The sequence below is a fragment of the Bubalus kerabau genome, chromosome 4 (assembly GCF_029407905.1).
Source record: "Bubalus kerabau isolate K-KA32 ecotype Philippines breed swamp buffalo chromosome 4, PCC_UOA_SB_1v2, whole genome shotgun sequence".
In the NCBI taxonomy this organism is placed as follows: Eukaryota; Metazoa; Chordata; class Mammalia; order Artiodactyla; family Bovidae; genus Bubalus; species Bubalus kerabau.
The window spans coordinates 94811025-94835024 of NC_073627.1; the positions used below are offsets into that span (position 1 = coordinate 94811025).

Sequence of the window (24000 nt, forward strand, 5' to 3'; positions counted from 1 at the left end):
TTGTTCTATGGGTTTTTTTTTTTTTTTTTGGTTGTTGTTATTTACTTTTTTTTTTTTTTTGGCCCTTTTCTTCTCTGTTCATCCAAATCTTTCTCTCTTTCCCCTCCCCTGCCACCTTCTTCAAGTAAAAAATCAGAGCAATACTTTCCATGTAATACCTACATACATGGTTTTCTCAACACCAAGAGAAAAATATAAGAGCAGAACTGGAACATGAATAATATACAAATACAGCATACTCTTTCTGATCTGTATTGCACCTAATTTGGTAGTCCAGTTGACTGAAGGATGCATTTTGTTTGATTTTTGAACTTGAAAATTATTACTCTTGCACCCTTTGTTACCCCCTAATGGTGTTACTTCAGGTTGTTTCTGAAATATTAGGATTCAGTGTTTTATGACTACCTCTGTCTTAGAACTCTGAGGAAGAAAAAGAGAAAATCTGAATGTCAATAGAATATATTTTATTTGACATATACTGAACTTTATTCTGTTGCCTTCATCCAGGACCAAGTTCTGCCATTCTGTTTTTCTTGAGATAAGCTTTGCTCTCTTATTCCTTTGACATATTTTATAATAATAGTGTTACATTTACATGGGGCTTTGTAATTAAAATATTTCTGTCATGCGAGTGTAGTTACTCGGTTCTTTGTCTCGTCACAACAAAGAATTGGAGCGACAGACATTAAAGCCCTTGGTGCGTCACGAATCTTGGGTCTTGGACAAACCCTGTTATAGTTCTTAGGCAAATCAGTGTTACAGCTCTATTTTATTTAGAAGATAGCAGGAGAATCCATCCTCAGAGTGTGAGGGCATGCCAACCCAAAGACTCGAAGAGAAGAGAGTGGAGGAGTGCACGGGGGCGGGGAGAGTGAGAGTGAGAGAGAGAGAGGGAGAGAGAGAGCGCACATACGCCGGAGAGAGAGAGTCTGCCAGAAAGTGCTTTGGCTCCTCCTTTTATATGTTTTTTCCTCCACCTAGGCCTGCCCTATGCAAATTGGGCTTAGCCAGGAGTGCTGTTTGTTCTGCCTGAAGTCTTCACTCTGGTCCTTGGGCCTTCCTTTGACCTTCCTTGTCTTTTAGCCACAGCCATTTTGGACTCCTTTTCCCTATTCTACCTACCTAACATTTCTAAATGGACTATTTCATTTGGCCTTTTCTGGGACACTGGAAGAGGCAAGATGGATGGCCCCATTTTTGAAAGAGGAAACAGATATTCATAAAAACCAAGGTTAGAATCCAGATCTTCGGATTCGTGTCTACCCTTCCTACATCACTGTGGCACAAGGAGCCACAGAAATAGATTTACTTTTGTTTTTCCCTTTTCTCTTCCTAGTAGATGAACATTAGAATCTTGGTTTTTGACATTATTTTCTGATTAACGACTTACTAGATAGCACATTTGGAGAAGGCAATGGCACCCCACTCCAGTACTCTTGCCTGGAAAATCCCACAGATGGAGGAGCCTGGTAGGTTGCAGTCCATGGGATCGCTAAGAGTTGGACACGACTGAGCAACTTCACTTTCATGCATTGGAGAAGGAAATGGCAACCCACTCCAGTGTTCTTGCCTGGAGAATCCCAGGGACGGGGGAGCCTGGTGGGCTGCCGTCTATGGGGTCGCACAGAGTTGGACACGACTGAAGTGACTTAGCAGCAGCAGCAGCAGCAGATAGCATATTGAAAAGCAGAGACATTACTTTGCCAACAAAGGTCCGTCTAGTCAAGGCTATGGTTTTGCCAGTAGTCATGTATGGATGAGAGAGTTGGACTATGAAGAAAGCTGAGTGCCGAAGAATTGATGCTTTTCAACTGTGGTGTTGGAGAAGACTCTTGAGAGTCCCTTGGACGGCAAGAAGATCCAACCAGTCCATTCTGAAGGAGATCAGCCCTGGGATTTCTTTGGAAGGAATGATGCTAAAGCTGAAACTCCAGTCCTTTGGCCACCTCATGCGAAGAGCTGACTCACTGGAAAAGACTCTGATGCTGGGAGGGATTGGGGGCAGGAGGAGAAGGGGACGACAGAGGATGAGATGGCTGGATGGCATCACCGACTCGATGGACGTGAGTTTGAGTGAACTCTGGGAGTTGGTGATGGACAGGGAGACCTAGTGTGCTGTGATTCATGGGGTTGCAAAGAGTCAGACACTACTGAGCAACTGAACTGAACTGAACTGATGATATAGTTAGAGAATGAGTTATTGCCCCATATGCTGTTAGGTAAGAAGTTATAATATTTAGCTGATTAGTGACTAAATGAAATTATTATAATAGAAAAACTTGAAGAATAAGGTGGTTATTAACTGTAAAAGTTCAGTCACAAATAATGAAATAAACCCCAAATAAAAGTGGGTAGCTCAGCTGGTAAAGAATCCACATGCAATCCAGGAGACCCTGGTTCAATTCCTGGGTCTGGAAGATCTGCTAGAGAAGTGATATGTTACCCACTCTAACGGATCTTCCAGACCCAGGAATTGAACCAGGGTCTCCTGGATTGCATGTGGATTCTTTACCAGCTGAGCTGGGCTTCCCTGGTGGCTTAGCTGGTAGAAAATCTGCGTGCAGTGCAGGAGACCTGGCTTCGATCCCTGGATTGGGAAGATCCCCCGAGAAGGGAACTGCTTCCCACTCCAGTATTCTGGCCTGGAGAAGTCCATGGACTATCCATGGGTTCTCAGAGAGTTGGACATGACTGAGCAACTTTCACTCACTCACTCACCCAACAGTGGCTTAAACCGGAAAGTAGTTCACATTCCCTGTCAAGTAAAATTCTGGAAGAATAGGCTGGTATGGAGACTTTGCCTTGCAAATACCCCGAACACCCACACTCCTTCTGGCTCTCTGCTCTAGTAGCCTGAGGTGTGGTTCTGTTTCTTATGTGCAAGGCAGCCTTCTCAATCTGGGCAACAAAAGGGAGAGAAGCATAAAGATAAACCCATGAATAAAAATGAAGCTTTTACCTTCATGAAGGAAGTAGAAATGAACAATATAAATAAGCAAATGTATTATGTTAGTTGGTTATCACTGCTCAGGGAAAGGATCTGGGGATGAAAGCATCATAATTTTAATGAGATAGGTGTGGCCACAGCGTCAAGGTCACATTTGATGTAAAATTTGAAAGGGGTGAGGTAGAAAGAGGGATGTCTAGGGGAAGAATGTTTGTGCCAGAGGGAACCGCAAATGGCAAGGTTGATTTTGGTTTGTTTGAAAAAAAAAGCAAAGATGCTAGTGTGGCTGGAGAAGGGTGAGCAAAGGGAAGACAAACAGGAGATGAGAGAGGTAAGGGGGAAAACAGATTACCTGGTAAAATACCTTACTGGCCATCACAAGGTCTTCAGCGTTCACACTAATATGAGAAGACGTTGGAGGCCTAGGGCAGAGAAGGGATGTGATATAAGTAACACCTAATAGGAACCTTGGCTGCCATGCTGAGACATGCCTAAAGGGGAGGCAAGAGGAGAAGCAGGGAGGTCCGGTAGGATGCTCCTGCAGTCCAGCAGAATTGGTGGAGGCTTGGACCAGTGTGGTAGCAACAGTGAGAAGTATTTGGATTCTTAATACGTTTTGGAAAAAGGTGAACATTAAATTTATAATGCTGTACTAATGCATTACTACAAACAGTGGTTGAAAACAACACAATTGATTATCTCACAGTTTTCACTGGTCAGAGTCCAGGCATGGCTTATCCTGGTTCTCTGCTTCAGGTTGTCATCACACTGAAATCAAGGTGTCCATGGGGGTCCCTTCTTATTCGGAGGCTTGAGTCAGGAAGAACCTTCTCCCAAGCTCATTTAGGTTGTTGGCAGAGTTCATTGCTTTGTGACAGCAGAACTCCTAGGGGCATGCTTCTTTAAGTTCAGCCTCTAGCCCACTGGCTAAGAGAGTCTTAGTCATGAGAATGACATCCCATCACCTTTTTTTTATTTGGTTGGTTGGATGTATCATTAGTTCTGGGGAGGGAGGGAACTTCTGTGTACTAGGAGGCTGGAATTATTGGAGGTCACCCTAAGGTCTGTCCACCACAATGAACAAACAATTTTATTTGCTTGTTTACTTAGATGTGTGAGGCAAAGAAGAGAACACATGAAAACCTGAAGTTGTGTTTACTGAGATAAAGAAGACCCAGGGAGAGGAGATCAAGAGCTCAATTTTGGCTACAGCAACAAAAACAAAATACTGAGCTGCCTGTTACACATCCACAGGTTGCGGTGTCCTTCTCCAGGGGATCTTCTTGACCCAGAGATCAAACCTGTGTCTCTTAGGTCTCCTGCATTGGCAGGCAGGTTCTTTACCACTAGCACCCCTTGGGGTGTGTTCACATCCACCCACAGGGAGATATCAAATAGTTGCATGTATGATCTAGAATTAAGGGAGAAGGTGAGAGATATAAATATAGGACTCATTAACCACATTTAAAATAAGTGGTATTTAAAGCCAAGGAATGAGGTTGCTAGGGAATTGAGAATAGACAGAAAACAGGACTAGACCTGGAGGTTCCCAACATGAAAAAGCCAGAGAGTCTACGGAGAAACAGGAAGGAAGGGAGATGAGAAGGGAGAAGAGTGTCTGAGAGTATAGAGTCCTTGTATCCTTTATAGGTTGATTTAATTAATTTCAATCTCAGAAAGCCAAGTTTTTTTTCTTTTGTCTCTCAGTCTGGGGAGACACCTACCCACCCTGCTAGCTCTTTCTCTCTGAATGCACTGCTTTTTTGAATGCCCTTAGATGTCAGGGGTTAATGGAAACAAGTTGTGAAAGTTCAACAAACAGTTTGCTGCTGCTGCTGCTGCTAAGTCACTTCAGTCGTGTCCGACTCTGTGTGACCCCATAGACGGCAGCCCACCAGGCTCTCGCGTCCCTGGGATTCTCCAGGCAAGAACACTGGAGTGGGTTGCCATTTCCTTCTCCAATGCATGAAAGTGAAAAGTGAAAATGAAGTTGCTCAGTCATGTCTGACTCTAGCGACCCCATGGACTGCAGCCTACCAGGCTCCCCTGTCCAGGGGATCTTCCAGGCAAGAGTACTGGAGTGGGGTGCCATTGCCTTCTCCGAAACAGTTTGCATTCTTGCCCAAACAAGCCAACCTAATTCAGCCTGAGAGTGTACAAGATGGTCAGTGGGAGGGTGGTACTGTTTTATTTTGGGACCAACCAAATAGAAAACAGGCTGCTCTGTGAAGCATGTAACCCCTGGTGTCAGGTGACACAGATCAGGCACTCCCTCAAAAGCAAAGGCTTAAGACAATGACAAGAGAATGAGCCTTCCATTAATGTCCTCGCAGTGGACAGGACAGGCCTTTCTGTCTATACCTTTCGACATTTATTTCCATGTACAGAAATCATTAAAAGTATTAAAGTGTAAGACCTTTCTATGGGCATAATGAACTACCCTTTGTTCACCTAATCATATATTGGAGTTAAAGATATGTTTCAATACCATTTACTTTGGGTTAAAATCATTTCTGTTCTTACAGAACACAGAGAAAAAAAATCATGAAATTCTAAGTGGTTAAAATAGAAAAGAGGATTCCACTTGTGCAAATTTAGTACTTTCTATGTAATTAGCATTGTAGATGATGTATAAATGCATGTACATCTGCCGTGTCATTAGCTGTGTATAGTGAAGCTATGTTACTCAATTCCTAGTGCTTGTTACACCTAGAACAAAACCCTAAATATTCACTTAGAAAAATATATCTTTTCGCCAATTTCCACTCAAGCATTTCTTAGGTGTCTTCATTGCCTGGCAAAGTGTGCACAGGTGACAAATTATTAAGCCTTTTTAAAAACAGTGGGTAGCACTGATTCAGAAATAATCATGTTTTCAAACAGTGGGCAAATAATTCTATCAGCTCTCTTGCACAAATTTGGTTACAGTCCTCATCCATCAAGTGAGGAAACAGAAGCAGAGTTTGACAGCTTTCTCTGAAAGCAGGGGGAGCAAGTGCCGCCCTTGGCACTGAGGCAGGCTGGCTCCTGTAAGACCACACAGCTGACATCCTGGTGGGGACCCGCGGAGTCCGGAAGCAGGAGTTACCGCCGGGGAATGAAATGACTGCATTGCTTTTCACATGGGCCTGGAGGTCAACTTAGTTTATTTGTTTTTAATTTAGCTGAAATTATAGGCTGGTTGACAGATTCCTTTGACGGTGGGGGTCTTTTGAATCAGTCACATAAACTTTTGGTTTCTCTCTCACTTTCCTCCAACCCCTTGTCCCCTTTGCAGGATTAAAAAAGCACTTGGGAGGTATACATTAATCTTGCTGGCGTTGTCAGAAGTGATCAGCGAGTTTTATTAAAAGCTCTGGGACTGCCTGAAAGACCTCCTTGTCTGAGCTTGAAATGAAAGGGACATGTTAAGATCTTGGGGCACGTTGTCAGGACCCTTCTCCCTGCCCCTTGGACTATGAGCTGACACCCCTGGAGGAAGCTGAGAAGCCCTCCTTTGTTGAAGGGATTTCCCTGGTGAACGGAAACGACTTGGCCCCTGTTGGCATGAGCTCTCCAAGCTGGGGTGGGCTTGGTGCCCTGCTCCTGCTGCTGCTGCTCCCAGGCTGGGCCAGCCCCACCTTTGTCCATGTTAACCAAGGGGTCAGGGTGATGAAGGGCAGTTCCGCCTTCCTGTCTCAAGATGACCTGAAGTTCACCATCCCCAAAGAGAAAGATGCCTGCAAAGTGGAAGTCGTGATGAATGAGCCAATAACCCAGAGGGTTGGGAAACTCACTCCACAGGTAGGTCATATCTGAGATTTGCTATCTAGTAGTTGTGTATGAATCTGAGTGTGTGAGAATGTTAGGGAGGGAGGGCAGAGAGGAGAGAGAGAGAAAGATAAAAGGTCTTCCTTCAAGCTACCAGAGGTGAATGTTGTTAAGAAGTTCAGATTTGAAATGGTGGAGTTGCAACTGGTGGGCATAATACTGCATTGTTTTTTCTATGCAAGGTGAAACCTGTTAAAATTTTTTTGAGGTATAATTGACATACAACATTAGTTTCAGGTGTACCAGGTAATGGTTTGATATTATTTTTGAATGTTCTTGGCTGACTGTGAATTACAAAACCAACAGGAGTTACTCCTGTTTATGTTAATACCTGTGGTGGAAGGCTGGTTCAAACTAATGGATGGATGGATTTTTAAATGAAAAATACACAAATTGACAAGTCTTTCCAATTTATCCTCTGTATTGAAGATAATGCATGTAAATCTTACTACGGTGAGGGAATCAAATACCACTCATTTTAGGTACATCAGCACTCTCTGAGAAACTTAGGGGGGAAACAGAGGAAAATGGGGACAGAGAGAGAGAAAATGAAAACAGGGCCAGCCTTCCAAGGGTTGGAGTGGGCAGTCTCCTGTGTAGTGTGATATGGTCAATCTCTATGGGACTATTACTGCCCCAGATTATCTCACCCTGGCCAGTCAAGGTGCTTTTGGATAAGATGTCAGGGTTCCAGGACAATTTTAGGACACACTTGTACTGCAGAATAGAAAAATAAAACATGAAGACATTTTTTATCTATCACCATCACTCAAACATTCCCTTGAGTAATGGAAGAGATCTGGAAAAGAGATATGAAGATACTTTAAATAGTCACTGTTCTTCAAAAATGTCCACATACATTTTTTTCTGTTTAATCATGGCCTTGGAGACCTTGTCATTTAAGGGTATTCTGTGCTGAATCTTTTTGTAGGGTAAAGAGTTATCCTCTAATTCACTGGGTTTAGGAAAGCCCGAATTATCAAATATTTGTTTAAAGTAAAAGTTTTTCTCTATACACAGTAGAATATCACTTCTAGTCTTATTACTTGTTTTTGCTGTGGTTTAACTTTCCTCTCAATGCAAACAGTTTTGAGAATATTTAACACTGGATGTGACTACTTCTTCTGGCAAAATACATCATTTCTATATGCTGAACTGTGAGCATTAATGTTCTTTCTATTTAGCTAAAAATAAAAAATCCATCAGCTTATTCAAAAGTGATAATAGATGTTGTAAAGAAGAACTAAAGAGACAGAGATAGGGGACTTCCTTGGTGGCTCAGTGGTAAAGATTCACTTCCAGTGCAAACAGTGTGGGTTTGACTGATGAAAGAAATCAAAGATGACACAAATAGATGTAGAAATATACCATGTTCATAGATCAGAAGAATCAATATAGTGAAAACGAGTATACTATCCAAAGCAATCTATAGATTCAATACAATCCCTATCAAGCTACCAATGGTATTTTTCAGAGAACTAGAACAAATAATTTCACAATTTGTATGGAAATACAAAAAACCTTGAATAGTCAAAGCAATCTTGAGAAAGAAGAATGGAACTGGAGGAATCAACCTGCCTGGCTTCAGCCTCTACTACAAAGCCACAGTCATTAAGACAGTATGGTACTGGCACAAAGACAGAAATATAGATCAGTGGAACAAAATAGAAAGCCCAGAGATAAATCCACACATCTATGGACACCTTACCTTTGACAAAAGAGGCAAGAATATACAATGGAGAAAAGACGATCTCTTTAACAAGTGGTGCTGGGAAAACTGGTCAACCCCTTGTAAAAGAATGAAACTAGAACACTTTCTAACACCATACACAAAAATAAACTCAAAATGGATTAAAGATCTAAATATAAGACCAGAAACTATAAAACTCCTAGAGGAAAAATAGGCAAAACACTGTCTGACATAAATCACAGCAGGATCCTCTATGACCCACCTCTCAGAGTAATGGAATTAAAAGCAAAAATAAACAAATGGGACCTAATTAAAATTAAAAGTTTTTGCACAATGAAGGAAAGTATAAGCAAGGTGAAAAGACAGCCTTCAGAGTGGGAGAAAATAATAGCAAACAAAGCAACTGACAAAGAATTAATCTCAAAAATATACAAGCAGCTCCTGCAACTCAATTCCAGAAAAATAAATGACCCAATCAAAAAATGGCCAAAGAACTAAACAGACATTTCTCCAAAGAAGACATACAGATGGCTAACAAACACATGAAAAGATGCTCAACATCACTCATTATCAGAGAAATGCAAATCAAAACCACAATGAGGTACCATCTCACACTGGTCAGAATGGCTGCTATCAAAAAGTCTACAAACAATAAATGCTGGAGAGGGTGTGGAGAAAAGGGAACCCTCTAACACTGTTGATGGGAATGCAAACTAGTACAGCCACTGTGGAGAACAGTGTGGAGATTCCTTAAAAGACTGGACATAGAACTGCCATATGACACAGCCATACCACTGTTGGGCATACCCACCAAGGAAACCAGAACTGAAAGAGACACGTGTACACCAATGTTCATTGCAGCACTGTTTACAATAGCTAAGACATGGAAGCAACCTAGATGTCCATCAGCAAACGAATGGATAAGAAAGCAGTGGTACATATACACAATAGAATATTACTCAGCCATTAAATGGAATGCATTTGAATCAGTTCTAATGAGGTGGATGAAACTGGAGCCTATTATACAGTGTGAAGTAAGTCAGAAAGAAAAACACCAGTACAGTATATTAATGCATATATATGGAATTTAGAAAGGTGGCAATGATGACTCTATATGCGAGACAGCCAAAGAGACACAGATATAAAGAATAGTCTTCTGGACTCTGTGGGAGAAGGCAAGGGTGGGATGATTTGAAAGAATAGCATTGAAACATGTATATTATCATATGTGACATAGATCACCAGTCCAGGTTCGATCCATGAGACAGGTTGCTCAGAGCTGGTGCACTGGGATGACCCTGAGGGATGGGATCGGGAAGAAGGTGGGAGGGGGCTTCTGGATGGGGAACACATGTACACCCAAGGCTGATTCATGTCAATGTATGGCAAAAACCACTACAATATTGTAAAGTAATTAGCCAATTAAAATAAATAAATAAATTGAAAAAAGAAAAACAAAAAAGGAGTGTGGGTTTGATTCCCAGTCAGTGAGCTAAGAGCCTGCATCCCACATGCCTCATGCCCCAAAAACTAGAACATAAAAAGCAGAAGCAATATTGCAACAAATTCAATAAAGGCTTTAACAATGGTCCACACTCACCCCCAAAAAATCTTTAAAAAAAGACTGATACATACGAGCTCAAATTGACATCTCTAGATATTCCACTTACCTCCTATGGTTATATCTGATTCTGAAACACATCAGAATTCTATGGAGAGCTCTCATGTTGGGAGTATTGCTTATGATATTGTAACTAAAGGCCTCCTTCCAGTTTCCCATGAGCTTTTTCTTTTATCAGTCAGTGAGCTTCAGATGGGCATCTAAACAGGGTCAGTTTGTGCTAATGGCCCCAGGTCACACTTGTATTCCCAAGGGTGTAGTAATTGCAACATCTCCCCACTTTCTCCCAACATATAACTTCTGCTGGAAGGTGTGTTTGGTTGACGTCTTAAATTAGGGGAAAGGTAGAGGCCTGAGATGGCTCGTGCCTGGAGCCCTGATGCACTAAATGTGATAAGTTGGTGAACATGAATAGGCTCAATAGCAGGCAGTGGATCCCTCACTACAGGCACTGGGATCAAAAGCAAAACCTTGGGGTTTTGGGGGGCAGCAAAATATGACCCTAATCCTACATGACTGGGGTCCCTGATAGAGCAGGGACTCAGGGCTGTATGGAAAAAAGTGGATGCCTCATAAAGACTGATAATTTGATAATACTTCCAATCAATACATTTTTAAAAAAATTGTTCAACATTTATTTAGAAGTAAAGCTGACTATTTTGTGAGGGAAGAAGAGAGGAAAAATTCCCCCTGTAGTGCAGAGATATTAAGCTCTGGCCTCAAGCATGCAAAAACAACACCCTATTATTCCCCAGATTCTCCCTCCTTAGAAAGCATTTTGGGGAGAATCTACTGTGACTTAAACCTTTGTGGATATCCTGTCCCTCTCTCCATTCCAAATAGCCTATGACTTCTAAACACATATAGCACTTTCTATGAGAATAATGAAAAAGTCATAATTTTTAGTGATATTTTAATGGTCCTCATCATTTGGCCAGTTCTGAGGCCCTGGAGAGCAAAAAGGGATCCATGTGACCAGAAGTAAGCAAACATTTATTTGGTCACAAGAATCAAGGATTGTAGGAGATCTCTAAGTCATCTCCTTTTCAAACTTTCTCTGATTTTAGGGCAAAAATCCATTACTAGAAAGATGATGTGGAACAAAAACAATATAGCTGTCTGGTTTAGGAAAGTCAAGGTTGCAAGGCAAAGGAACAGGGCTCCATACATCCCCAGAGGGTCCCCTAGTGTGCTGTGGCTCATTAAAGGATCATGCTTCAGTGTATGCATACCCAGAGGTACCTCTGACATCTCAAACGAATTTTTCTCATCTAACAATCCACCTGCCAATGCAGGACTGAAGACTCAAGAGATGTAGGTCCGATCCTTGGATCAGGAAGATTCCCTGGAGTAGGAAATGGCAACCCACTTCAGTCTTCTTAACCTGGAAAATTCCATGGACAGAGGAGCCTGGTGGGCTATAGTCCATGGGATCACAAAGACTCAGACACTATTGAACATGCACACACGAAGTAAATATATTTATTTTCTTAAAATGTGGAGTTTCATTACCTACTGGACAAATATTAGAGCTTTGTACTGTCAAGAAATTTGTCTATCTGGAAAAACTTTCTCAGATCACCAGGTGATCTTCCTATTTTTTTATTGTGATAATTTGAGCAAAACCAAGATTCGTAAGTAAAAAGTGCTTTTTTGAGGAATACGTGCCTGTTTTTAATCCTGGCAAATGCAGTTCTCCCTAGGGATTTATGTCTTATGGAGTTTTTGAAATTAAGCATAACCATGTGCATGCATGCGTGCAAGTGCACACACACACAAACACACAATGTAAGCATTACTCTTCAATAGAGCTTACTAGTGAGGTGAAAGCAAGCTTATGTGGGCCCATTCCTAGTGAGATGACTGTATTAACAACACCCTGCTGTGTAATGAACAGTTTCATGTGATTTGCACAGAAAATGTTTTGTTTAACATCTGTTCAATTAGTGTTTTCATTTCATTACTGAAGTTTGTCTTAGGACCAACAGGTTCATTTTCCTATTGGATATTTGGAAAGGGATTCGCTTGGCGCACACCAGTACCTTCTGTCTAGATAACCCTCTTGATATAGTCAATTAGAGAAGGTCGATGGCGATATGTTTTCCTCATGTTTTAGGACAAGACTTACCCCCACACAGCATTGCTCACACCTGTCCCAAAGCAAGAAATTTCCTGGGTGGAAAAGCACCACAGCTCTTTCAAATAGGAAATATAGTGGTAAGAAAATATCTCTCGTTTGAACCAGTTTACTATCATTAAAGTGAGTAATGAGTGAGGAATGTGTGACAATTTAATTATAAATTGTAATTGAAAAGCAGTTGGAGTGGAAAAAAACAAAGCTAGACAGTAATTAGAAAAGGATTTAGCTCTCCTTTGTTTTGGTTAGTAAATTTATGGACAATTATGGTTGTCGCCTTTTATAAAAGGAAAACATATTATGAAACAAAAAACAGATGTTTCTTTTAACAAAGCAGATTGTCTCTTTATTACTACGACTATTTGTCAATGATATGGGGAAGGTCTTTCCTTTATCTCCTTCCTTGTTGTCAATTAAAAAGAAGAAGCGAAGATGTGTGTAGAACAGGAATGCAAATAAATGATCTCCTCTTCTACAGACGTCTTTGCTTCCTTTTTCTGACAGTAAGAAAGAAGATAAAGAAGAGGTCTTCTGATTAGAGTAGAGTCAGAAAGAATTATGTTTTCTGTAAATGTGTGAGGCTGTACTTAGGTACAGGCTAAGCAGCATGAACTCAGCAGTGATGACATGTAAATACCTCGAGAGTATTTCTTAGTACTCTACAAAGTCAGACTGTACAGAATGAGTGTTATGGTGTGATTGGAAGAGAAAATTCTTTTAAAAAATATGACCCCAGCATATAACAATTAGCAATTTCCTTCATAGTTCTGAGTTAGGTGGTACAGTTAATTATAATTCTGCATGAAGAGAGAAAATGGCCTTGACGTTGCTGTTTGTCTCATGAGTCATTTCTATTATTACATAACTAGTAACCACAGTCTTTTGCAAGTAAATGAGAAACCACTGTGGGTCTTATTTGGCTTTGATCAAACACAATAGTGTCCATAGTGAGCAGCTTCATCTTTAAATATAAAAACACTATTTGGAAAGGAAAGCAATAAAAGGAGAAGAAAAAATACACACAGAGCTAATAGAGCATGTTGGTATGTGGGTTAAGACATGTCTTTTTCTGTGTACATACAGGTATACCTCCTTAATGCTATAAACCCCTGAAAGGTGTTGGAAAATAATGTTTTGAAAAATGGAACCATATTTTAAATATACTATAAAAAGATAATTATTTAGAGATCATCACTGCTTAATTTATCTGCTTCAGTTTAGTTGAGTTCAGTCGTTCAGTCGTGTCCGACTCTTTGCGACCCCATGAATTGCAGCACGCCAGGCCTCCCAGTCCATAACCAACTCCCGGAGTTCACCCAACTCCAGTGACACCTCGGGGTGTCAGTGGGGCCGTTGGTCTTCTGACACAGCAGATGCTCTCGCTTCGCCTTCTCGGCGTGTGCCCCACGAGTGGCCCTCCCCGCAGTGGGGAGGGCTGTGCCGTTGCCGTGCTGTGCACCCCATGTGGGTGTGTGAGCATGCCTCGTTTGACCCTTGGTGGTGAACCGAGGAGTCAGTGATTCCAGCCATCTCATCCTCTGTCGTCCCCTTCTCCTCCTGCCCCCAATCCCTCCCAGCATTAGAGTCTTTTCCAATGAGTCAACTCTTTGCATGAGGTGGCCAAAGTACTGGAGTTTCAGCTTTAGCATCATTCCTTCCAAAGAACCAGACTTTTCTAATTTAGATATTCTCAAAACAGACAACAGCTATATAAGCAGGATGGTCATGGACATGGGGCTGGGTAGAGGTGTTGGTAGTTAAAACACACACATATAGGGAATTCTCTGGTGGTCTAGTGGTCAGGACTCTGCTTCCACTGCTAGGGGTATAGGTTCTATCCCTGTTCAGGGAATTAAGATCCTACACAACAAAACATACATACACATATATAATGCTAAGAGAACATAATTTCTCCAGGCCATACTATACTGCTGGAAAAACTAAAAAGTGTACCAATGATTTTCACATATATATCCCTTTCTTCTCATGAACTAGGTCTTTGACTGCCATTTCCTTCCCAATGAAGTAAAATATACTCATAACGGTTGCCCAATTCTTGATGAAGACACAGTGAAACTTAGACTTTACAGGTAAGTGGCACAGGAGTGTTCTTCATTCTTTGTCAGATAACCATTTTGTGTGCTTCTGTTTCTTTGGATAAGATTTCAAACAAGTAAGTAATTAGTAGTAGGAACTGGAGACCTGAATGGATGAGGCAAGAATTGTAGCAACCTTTCAGTTACTTTTATTTATATCCTCTTCCTTGGGGCTTTTCTATGGCAAATTATTAGCCTTCTCTTGTTTCCCTTTAGAGTTCTTGTACAGGTATCTCTGGTCATTCAACTCTCCATTTACGATTAAAAATGGAGATTGCTGCTGCTAAGTCGCTTCAGTCGTGTCCGACTCTGTGCGACCCCATAGATGGCAGCCCACCAGGCTCCCCCGTCCCTGGGATTCTCCAGGCAAGAACACTGGAGTGGGTTGCCATTTCCTTCTCCAATGCATGAAAGTGAAAAGTGAAAGTGAAGTCCCTCAGTCGTGTCCGACACTCAGCGACTCCATGGACTGCAGCCTTCCAGGCTCCTCCGTCCATGGGATTTTCCAGGCAAGAGTACTGGAGTGGGGTGTCATTGCCTTCTCAGAAAAATGGAGATTACAACCTACAAATTTTTAATGAGAATTAGAAAGAAAATATATTCCAAAAGTGAATGAAATTCTTCATTTTGATTATCAACTGCTTAGTTTTAAGAAGTGCAATATCTTCTTCTATTTTTAAACATATTATATTTTTAAAAGGTTTAAAACAATCAATTATGGTGTTGGACAAAGTGACCATATGACCCAGCAGTTCTACTCCTAGATACATATATGTACAAGAGAAATTAAAACATATGTTCACAAAAAATTTACACAAATGTTCACTACAGCATTTTTTGTACATGTCAAAAAGTTGAAATAATCAGTCTGATGAATGAGTAAACAAGGTGTGGTATATTTATACAGTGAAATATTATTTAGCCACAAAAGGGATGAAGTACTGTTATATGCTATAACACAGATGAGCCTTGAAAATATTATGCTAAGTGAAAGAAGTCAAGGTTACACATTGTATAATTTCAGTTATATGATATGTCCAGAAAAGGCAAATTCAGAAAGGCAGAAAGTAGATTGCAGTTGCCAGCTTTTGGAGGTGGAGTGAATGGGGAGTGACTGCTCATGGGTGTGGATTTTTATGGGGGGAGGTGATAAAAGTGTTCTGGAATTAGAGAGCAGGATGGTTGCATAGCCTTCTGAAAATACTAGAAACACTGAACTGTAAACTTTAAGAAGGTAAATTTTAGGATTATGTGAATTATATCTAAATAAAAAGTTAATTTAAAACTTAAGCTCATGGTTATGTTATTGCTCACTTCATAGAAGCAGCTGAAAATCCAGTGTAGGTGGAGTAGGCCTTATATAGTTTTTTACTTGGCTTTTGTCACTTTAAGAGTATTTGACTAAAATACAGCAGCATGAATTTGCCTTAAGTACTAGAGGAATACTAGTCTAGAATTTTGTAGCAGAAAGTGAATTATCCTGATCACCCACCATAGGTCAGGCTCATGCTAGGTAGGCTTAGGAAACAAAAGAATGAGGATAAATGGGCTGGGTTTCAGGGCCTGATACAAAAGATGGCTAGATAATTGTGATGCAAAATGACAAGCCAGAAGAGAGGCATGAAGCAAATGCTGTGCTCAGAAAATGAGATGGCTCCCAAGGATTCCTTGGGAACTAGGCAATCAGCATATAGGGCTGTTTGATCTTCCTAAGACTTTAAAGTTAACAAACTAATTAGCTTCAGAGAGCTTGTTGATGAATTCTGGCTGTTCCCATTTCTTTGAGTTTCTAAAGGATGAGGTGGGTGGAGCCGCACAGATGAAATGCAGAGTTAGAGGACCTGTCAATGTTCTTGGTCTTGAGGATTTAAAGTAGAACCATTCAGAGGAATTGGAGGCAGAAAAGCAGAGAGCATGTTTATTGCCCTCTTACCTCATCTCTAGCCCTTTTGGTAAGCTACTTGACCTCTCTAAGCCTCAGTTTCCTCCTCTGTAAAATGGAGTCAACAACACTACCATAGATTCCTGTGAAGACTGAATGATAAACTTTGTAAGGAGTCTAGCATGTGCCTGGGCCATTATGAAAGCACATCAGTGGAGAATCTATCATTGATGCATGACCATCACTTTAATTTTCTCCCTTCAATAAAGAATGGCAGCCCATCAATTTGCTGTATAACTCAGGGAACTCAAAGCAGGACTCTGTGACAACCTAGAAGGGTGCGATGGGGATGGAGGTGGGAGGGAGGTTCAAGAGGGAAGGGATCTAGGTACACCTGTGGCTGGTTCATGTTGATGTTTGGCAGAAACTAACACAATACTGTAAAGCGATTATCCTTCAATTAAAAATAAATAAATTTAATCAGAAAAAGAATGACAATCCATCCTTATTAAGTTCTGCAAATATCCAGAGAATGTAATTCCTAAGGGAATGAAGGGAATGGAGGTTACAGTCACTGATCACCCTTTACATGCCACCCACTGAGCTGAGCTTCCACAGCTAGACTGCAAATAACTACTCTTGTAGAGCATTTGTGAAAAGCAAAAAGGGCTTGATGCTTCAGAAACCCCTCGCCCCTTCACTCCTGAATTAAAAGTCAGTGCATAAACTAGATATGCAGGATACTCTTAAACTGCACACATGCCAGAGATGAGACTCTGAGCTCAGAGCAGTCATTAAATCCCCTTGTTGATAACAGATTTCAGAGAAGGTGTTAAAAGGAGGGTCATTGGAAAGGGAAGTAACAGAAAAAGGAGTTGACACCGATTTAAGGAGACGGGAAAAGAACAGGGAGGTGGGGTGTAGAGTATAAAGTAAAATCCAATCTCTACCTGATACGCAGATTGTGTGAAAGACAATCTTTAAGCTTCAAGCCAACTCAGTGCCCAAGTATAAAGAAGAACCTGCACACCAATAATGTTGCCTTTGCTCTGTTCTGCCCTCAGGTTTACCGAGACAGACACCTTCACGGAAACCTTTATCCTGCGGGTCTACCTCCTGGAACCAGACTGTAACATCATCCGCATGAGTGATAATGCACTGGAGGTGTCTGAGTTCTATGGCCTGTCCCAAGTCATTGATAAGAACCTGCTTAGATTTGATTACGAGAGGATGGCCAGCCTGGAATGTACTGTCAGACTGGACCCTGTGGGAACTCAGCTGCCAGCCCACGGCCAGTTGGTTCTGGTGGAGCCCCAGCTGGAAGAACCTCGTGGAGATCAGCCACATAGTTTCTTCCCTGAGTCTCGTATGATATGTTTTAACACTTATCTGGATGTTACTAAATCTGCCAGGTCTTAAATGGTCATCTTCCGCCATGACAAAGAGTTTTACTTAATAGAATTTGTAGCTGGTTGAAAACATAGATTAGTGGCTAAGAGTGCAGACTTTGGAAACAGAAAAACTTGGGCTTGAAAACTGCCTCTGCTATTTATTTCCTGTGTGATGTTAGATCAGTTTCTTAACCTAAGTCTCTGAAAAATGGACAAGGATAGTGGCCGTTCCATAGGGTTGTATAAAGGTGAGAGTGAATGAAATCACACACACACACACGCACAAAGCAATTCACACAGTGTCTGGCTCATAACAAGTGCTCAGTAACTGTCAGCTGTTAATATTAATAGTAAGTAGCTGTAGCGGTGATAGCCAGAGTGGCTGGGGAATTTATTAGGTGTTATTAGACTTGAAGCAGGTTTGGGGTAAAGCTGGTAGGCAGGAGATATGGTTTAAATCAGGAAGAGTTGATGAATAATGTTCCTCTTGTTATTCATTTAATTATCACATTTTGGGCACCTCCTAGATGCATAATAGTGTTATAGGCACTGTGGAAAGACCAAGAAATATAAGGGAAAATCATGGTCGTAGTCATACCTGGAATTTGGACAGTAAGTTATAGCTAAAGACATGTTTACACATATGTCATCTTATCTAGTCTTCGCAGCCTTCTGGGTAAGAATAGAATACCCAGTTTTTACATCAGGGAAGTGTGCAAAAGGCCACTAACATAAGTGGCCTGTGCATGTCATAGACTGTGCAAGAGTGAAAAATACAGTTGGCAGAGACAAAAAGACTATGTACTGGAGAGATGACTGCAGTTTTTAGTGGAGGAGATTAGGTTGGTTCAGGTGGTCAATGAATATTTGAAGAAAGGTTTAGTGAAAAGACTAAGTGGACCTGGAAAATAGGCAGAATTCAGATGTGTTTAAGCGGGGAGTGAATTTCAGTGAATAGAATATTCTAGCAGAGATTGCATGGTGGTGCTATGGAAGTGGATGCTGTAAACACAGACAAGAGCAGGATTGTAGAAGGCCTACAGTGAGCCTATTTGTCAGAGATGGTCCACCACGAGAAAATGCATTTTATATTTTTTCTCTCAAGAACTTTTTGTGGGTAAGGACCTTGTTAGATAATCAGTTGATTGTTTTTTTTTTTTTAATTTTATTTTATTTTTAAACTTTACATAATTGTATTAGTTTTGCTTGGCAGGTTTTCAGAATAATGACAACCCAGTCAGTGAACGATTGGCGGGTACACATGAGTGTTCTTTGGTCAGTGAGAGGGAATACGTGTCTGTGGAAGGGAGGATAGGTTTTTAAAGATAATCACTAAGGTACAAGTGCCTCTCTTAATTCCCTGCTATACCTTCTAGAATTGGGAACAGAGCTGAAGTGTCCAGGTGGCAGGTGTACCCTGGGACTGAAGAAAGTTGGAAGTCTCAAAGTGAGCTGTGAGGAGTTCCTGCTGATGGGGCTTCGATACCAGCACCTGGGTTCCCCTTCTCCCAACATTGATTACTTCTCCATCCAACTGGACCTCACAGATAGCAGGAGTAAAATCACATACAAGGTAGAGCCTATGGCCTTATGTGTCTGAGTCCCCAGCTAAGAGCTGGTTCCCTGGGGACACTTGTGCTGGCCCCCATGTCAGCGAGGGTTCCTGTATGGTTGTGGGTGGAACAGCCTAATGACTCCCTGGAATTGCAGGCTTGTTCTGCCAGTAAGTGCTTAAAACAGGATTGATTTTGCACATAATATCCATGTGTAATTTCCCTTTTCTGGCAATCTTGTAGCTCTACCATTGCAACTTAGAAAGAACCAGAATCAGGTTACATGCTAACCTTTCTCTCCCTTGCCCTTCAATATTCTTCAGTTTCTCATTTTTGCTTTTGTAACTCCTACTCTTTGATGCTTCATTTACTCCTTTATTAGACCCTCTTTTCATCTGTTGGAGGAAATCAAAGGGTCCACACACCCATTCAGCAAGGCCATAGGAAACTGGGAGAGAGGGAGTCCTCGTCCCACTGTTAGGGCTGTAGCAGGGCCATCTCCGTCTTCCAGTCTCTTAAATTCTCCTTCCCTTTCTTCCTCTTGATCTCTTCTTATTGCAATGATGACAGAAAGTGAAGTCAATCTAAATGAAAGATTGGCATGCTTCTCTACTAACTCGGGCACTCTGTAATGTGTTTATTTGGGAAGCTGGAATGACTATGAACCTGCTGAAACAGTTCAGACCTTGTGCTGATTTAAGACGATCTGAGATGACATTTGTGAAAGACCTCCATCTTTCAGTCTCACTTCTTGCTATGATTTCTCCTAAGAGACCCAGTTGAATGTTGAACATTATTACCACTGCTGCTGCTGCTGCTGCTGCTAAGTCGATTCAGTCGTGTCCAACTCTGTGCGACCCCATAGACGGCAGCCCACCAGGCTCCCCCGTCCCTGGGATTCTCCAGACAAGAACACTGGAGTGGGTTGCCATTTCTTTCTCCAGTGCATGAAAGTGTAAAGTGAAAGTGAAGTTGCTCAGTTGTGTGCGACTCTAGCAACCCCATCTACTGCATCCTACCATGCTCCTCCATCCATGGGATTTTCCAGGCAAGAGTACTGGAGTGGGGTGCCACAGGAATTAATAAAACAGAGAATGATAAAGAAATGATTAGACAGGGTTGTAGTATTTTATAATTGAGAACTGGAAAAATTGTGAGGTGGTCGGGTCAAATTGATCAGGTAAATCACTTGGGGAAGTGAGATTTAAGAAGAGATTTAAGTCTGACATTAATAGTTAGCCTGCCCTTGGGTTGCCTGGGTTCAAATGTTTACTTAACTAGCTGTGTGATTTTGTACTTTATGCCTCATTTTTAAGATCTTGCAATGGACATAATAGTACTTCTTATTGAGAGGATTTAATGAGGTGATGCTTACAAAGCTTGGCACAAAACTGAACACATAGTAAGCTCTACACATATTTTTTACTAGTGAAAAAACTGATATTTTTGGAAACAATTGGTTTAGCCCAAGCCCCTTATTTTATACTGGGGCCACAAAAATTGCATATCTTGACCACACATGCATGGATGAATCAGGACTAAACTCTCAGTCTCCTAAGGATTAGTACATGTTTTCTGTTTGTTTTGACGTGAAACTTCTTTGACATTTAATGCTTCCTTATCTCTGTAAAGAACAAAGTTTAGAGCCATTTTTCTTCCTAATTGATTTTTCTTCTTTTTCCTCATGTATTGATATAGGGTTTTCTTTGTTGATATTTTCAGATTAGTTTTATTAGAAGTTTCCTCTCTAAAATGACCTTCCTGTATTATTTAAAATTAACTTATACCATAGTCAGTTTGGCATGTCATAAACAGATTCTTTTATGATTATAGTAATATGCTCAATGGCAGAGGCTATTTAAAAAAAAAAAAAAGCACAGAAAGAAAAAATAAGAAAATGGAACTAGGGTATTTCTAATATTTATATATATATAAATGTGTGTGTATATACGCATACTTACACACACACACACATACAGAGGGGGAGACATGCATACCAGAGTCAGCTTATGGAATTGAATTTATATTATATTTGAAGTTTTGTATCTTGTTATTTTATTATTTTTATGCTGGTATAATCCATCCTCATCAAGAGACTGACTATTCACCCATAATTTCTTATAGATTTAAAAATAGTTTCTTGTTTATGTTTTCCTTTTTATTCTGCCTGAAATATATTTTATCTTATTGTAAAACAACAGAACAGTTTTTTTCCAAGTAGCCAAAATTTTCAACACTATTTGATGAATAATGAACCTGTTTCCCATTGATCTTTTGATTGCTCTGTTGTATAGAAAGATATTATATGTCTGTTTCAAGGCTAGTTCTCTTATTCTTTAGATTTGCCCACTTATTCTTGTGCCAGTACCTTGTTATTCCAAAATAAAAGGTCTAAAATGGATTTTAATATTTTATAGGCAAGTTTCTGCTCATGGTCCTCTTCAAAATTTTCTTATCTATTTTTAGTTCTAGACAAGTAATTAATATTTATGTTAGTTTTTTTTAAGCCCCTAATTATTTTTTATCAGGATTGCATTAAAATTATAAATTATTTTGAGAAAAAATGGAATATTGGAACATTTACCATATTGAGTCATCTTTTCCAGGCAGAGGTTATCTCACTTCATTGAGGCAAATGATCTTTGATATGTTTCTGTTAAGTTTGCAGTTTTCTTCATGTCACTTGTGCACACTTATTAGGTCCAATCCTAGACAGTTTGTTTTCGTGAAATTATTCTGACTAGTCTTCTTTTCCTCCACTATTTCTTCTTGTTGGTTAGTGATGATAAATAGGAAAGCTATTTCTTGGTTTAATTTTCTTTTGTCTGGCTTCTTTCTTGAATTCAATTATTCTAAAATTTTTTCAATTCTATAGGCTTTTAAAGACTATACTAATTACATCTTCCACTGATGATGATAATTTTTCCTTTCTTTTTCAGTAATTATTTCTCTTATTTTCTGCTGTATTCCCCACTGGTTTGTCCAGAATAATATTAAATACAGTGCTGCTTATCAGAATCATTGTCTTGTACATTTTATCACTATTAACTACACACACTGTCTTTTTAAATTCTTCTTGCCTTGAATTCATCTCTCTTTGAAATTCTTTTTTTTTTTAATTTAAATTTATCTAACTCTTTGAAATTCTTATAGTCACATCTGCAAACTCTTTTGGATCATCATTTTACATTTAATCTTGTATATGATTTTAAATGCCTCTCCAGTAAGGCAGATATAATTGGATATTTAATTTCAGAATATTTGTCTTAAACAAGAGAATATAGACAATATTTCTATAATAATGGATTTTTTTTCCTATCTTGTTTTATGCTTTCTTGCTAATTAATAAAATCATCTTGCACTCTAGGTTATATTTGTCTTTGTCTTTACTTATTTAATATCCCATTTTAAAATTTAGTTCTAAATTGAAAAAATTCTTTAACCTTTATTTTTAACATATTAAGTAAAAAATACAGTGAAGTCTTTTGGCTCCTTCATATATATTATAAAGTCTGATCCTATTTATCCTTTCTCACTGCAATTACCCACCACTAGGCTTGGTTAACATAATCTGCCACTTTAATTCTAGCATATCATCTTTATACCTTATGATACTTAACTTCATCTTGTATTTCAAGTGTACTCTTTTGACATTTGTATCCATTTTGTTAGTATTTTAAGTAATATTTGTTCAGGCTTAACTTCTAGGTTTAATATTTCTTATTGTTCAGCACCAATCCTTTTATACTGTGATTTCCTCATTCTTGATTAAATTATAAATCTTCAAATGCTTTTCAATGGCACATTAGAGCTACATAGTCTAAACTCTCAGCGTTATCACTCTTGTTTTTATAAACCACCATGTGGGAGAGAAAGGAGTTGTCACCTTCTGTTTCTCTTGTTTTTCTCTCTTTCTCTGAGCCTTGCTGGCTAGTTTCTGAAATTCCAGGCTGAGGAGTGGGTGGTTTTGGAGGAATGTTGGAGAGCAAGGTCTTATTTGACCAGGCATCGATGGAATATGGCTTTGTGCTCTCTGAGTTGGGTAGATGTTTCAAGCTTCTTCTTAGTCTCGGGGCAATTTCATTGTTCTCCTGGAGATTCCCCTCTGCAAAGGCCTCTCATCTTTCCTAGCCTGATTAGTCATTCGCAGTTCCTTCCAGGGCTCCTAGGATATGACCTCCACCTCCAGCTTCTTTCTGTGGAGATTTTTGGCTTCTCACAGATGCACTTAAACATTAGGGACCCAGGTGACCCTAGATCAACCCTCTGTCCTACTTGTTCCATGTCTGAGAGCATGCACATATTTCTTCCTGCTGCAAACAAGGACTAGAGACTGATCCCAGCACAGATACCATGTTTCTTCTGCCTCTGGCCACTTAGCTTCCTCAGGGATGAGCCCAACATCAATCCCCTGTGTGCTCCACTGGTAAAAGGCACATCTAAGGCTGGTGTGATAGAAGCTTCCCTCCTGACACTTGGGACAAGGAATGCAGCATTGCCTCCCCTCCCCTCCTCTTCACAGAGGGCATACAGTGTGAGGCATCCAGGCGGTGACTCAGCACAACACAGGGCAACTTCTGTCTGTAAATAAATCTCTTTCTCTTACTTCTCTCAACCTTTTTATATTTTTAGAGTGGGTGAGAAGGTTCTAGAGTCTGGAACTGGTTCCAGACAATTTGTTTTGTAAATTCTGCCTATAGTACCTGTCTCACATTGTCTTTGAAATGCTCTCTTTTGGAACTTCAGTTGAGACTAAGCCCAGAAGAACTTCATTTTAAACATTCTGTTATGTTCCCCATCCTGAACACATGTATACCTGTGGCGGATTCATTTTGATATATGGCAAAACCAATACAATATTGTAAAGTTAAAA

The 24000-nt window shown here is 40.2% G+C and overlaps 1 protein-coding gene across 1 annotated transcript in view; it reads left to right on the plus strand.

Annotated features, from left to right (window-relative positions):
- FREM1 (FRAS1 related extracellular matrix 1) overlaps positions 1-24000 on the plus strand; it is a 273665-nt gene that overhangs the window by 117086 nt on the left and 132579 nt on the right. Inside the window, exons 5-8 of the mRNA XM_055578036.1 lie at positions 6225-6730; positions 14201-14295; positions 17248-17549; positions 18951-19147. Coding sequence (XP_055434011.1) covers positions 6494-6730; positions 14201-14295; positions 17248-17549; positions 18951-19147 — 831 coding nt within the window. The 5' untranslated portion in view covers positions 6225-6493. The remainder of the gene's footprint in view (positions 1-6224; positions 6731-14200; positions 14296-17247; positions 17550-18950; positions 19148-24000) is intronic.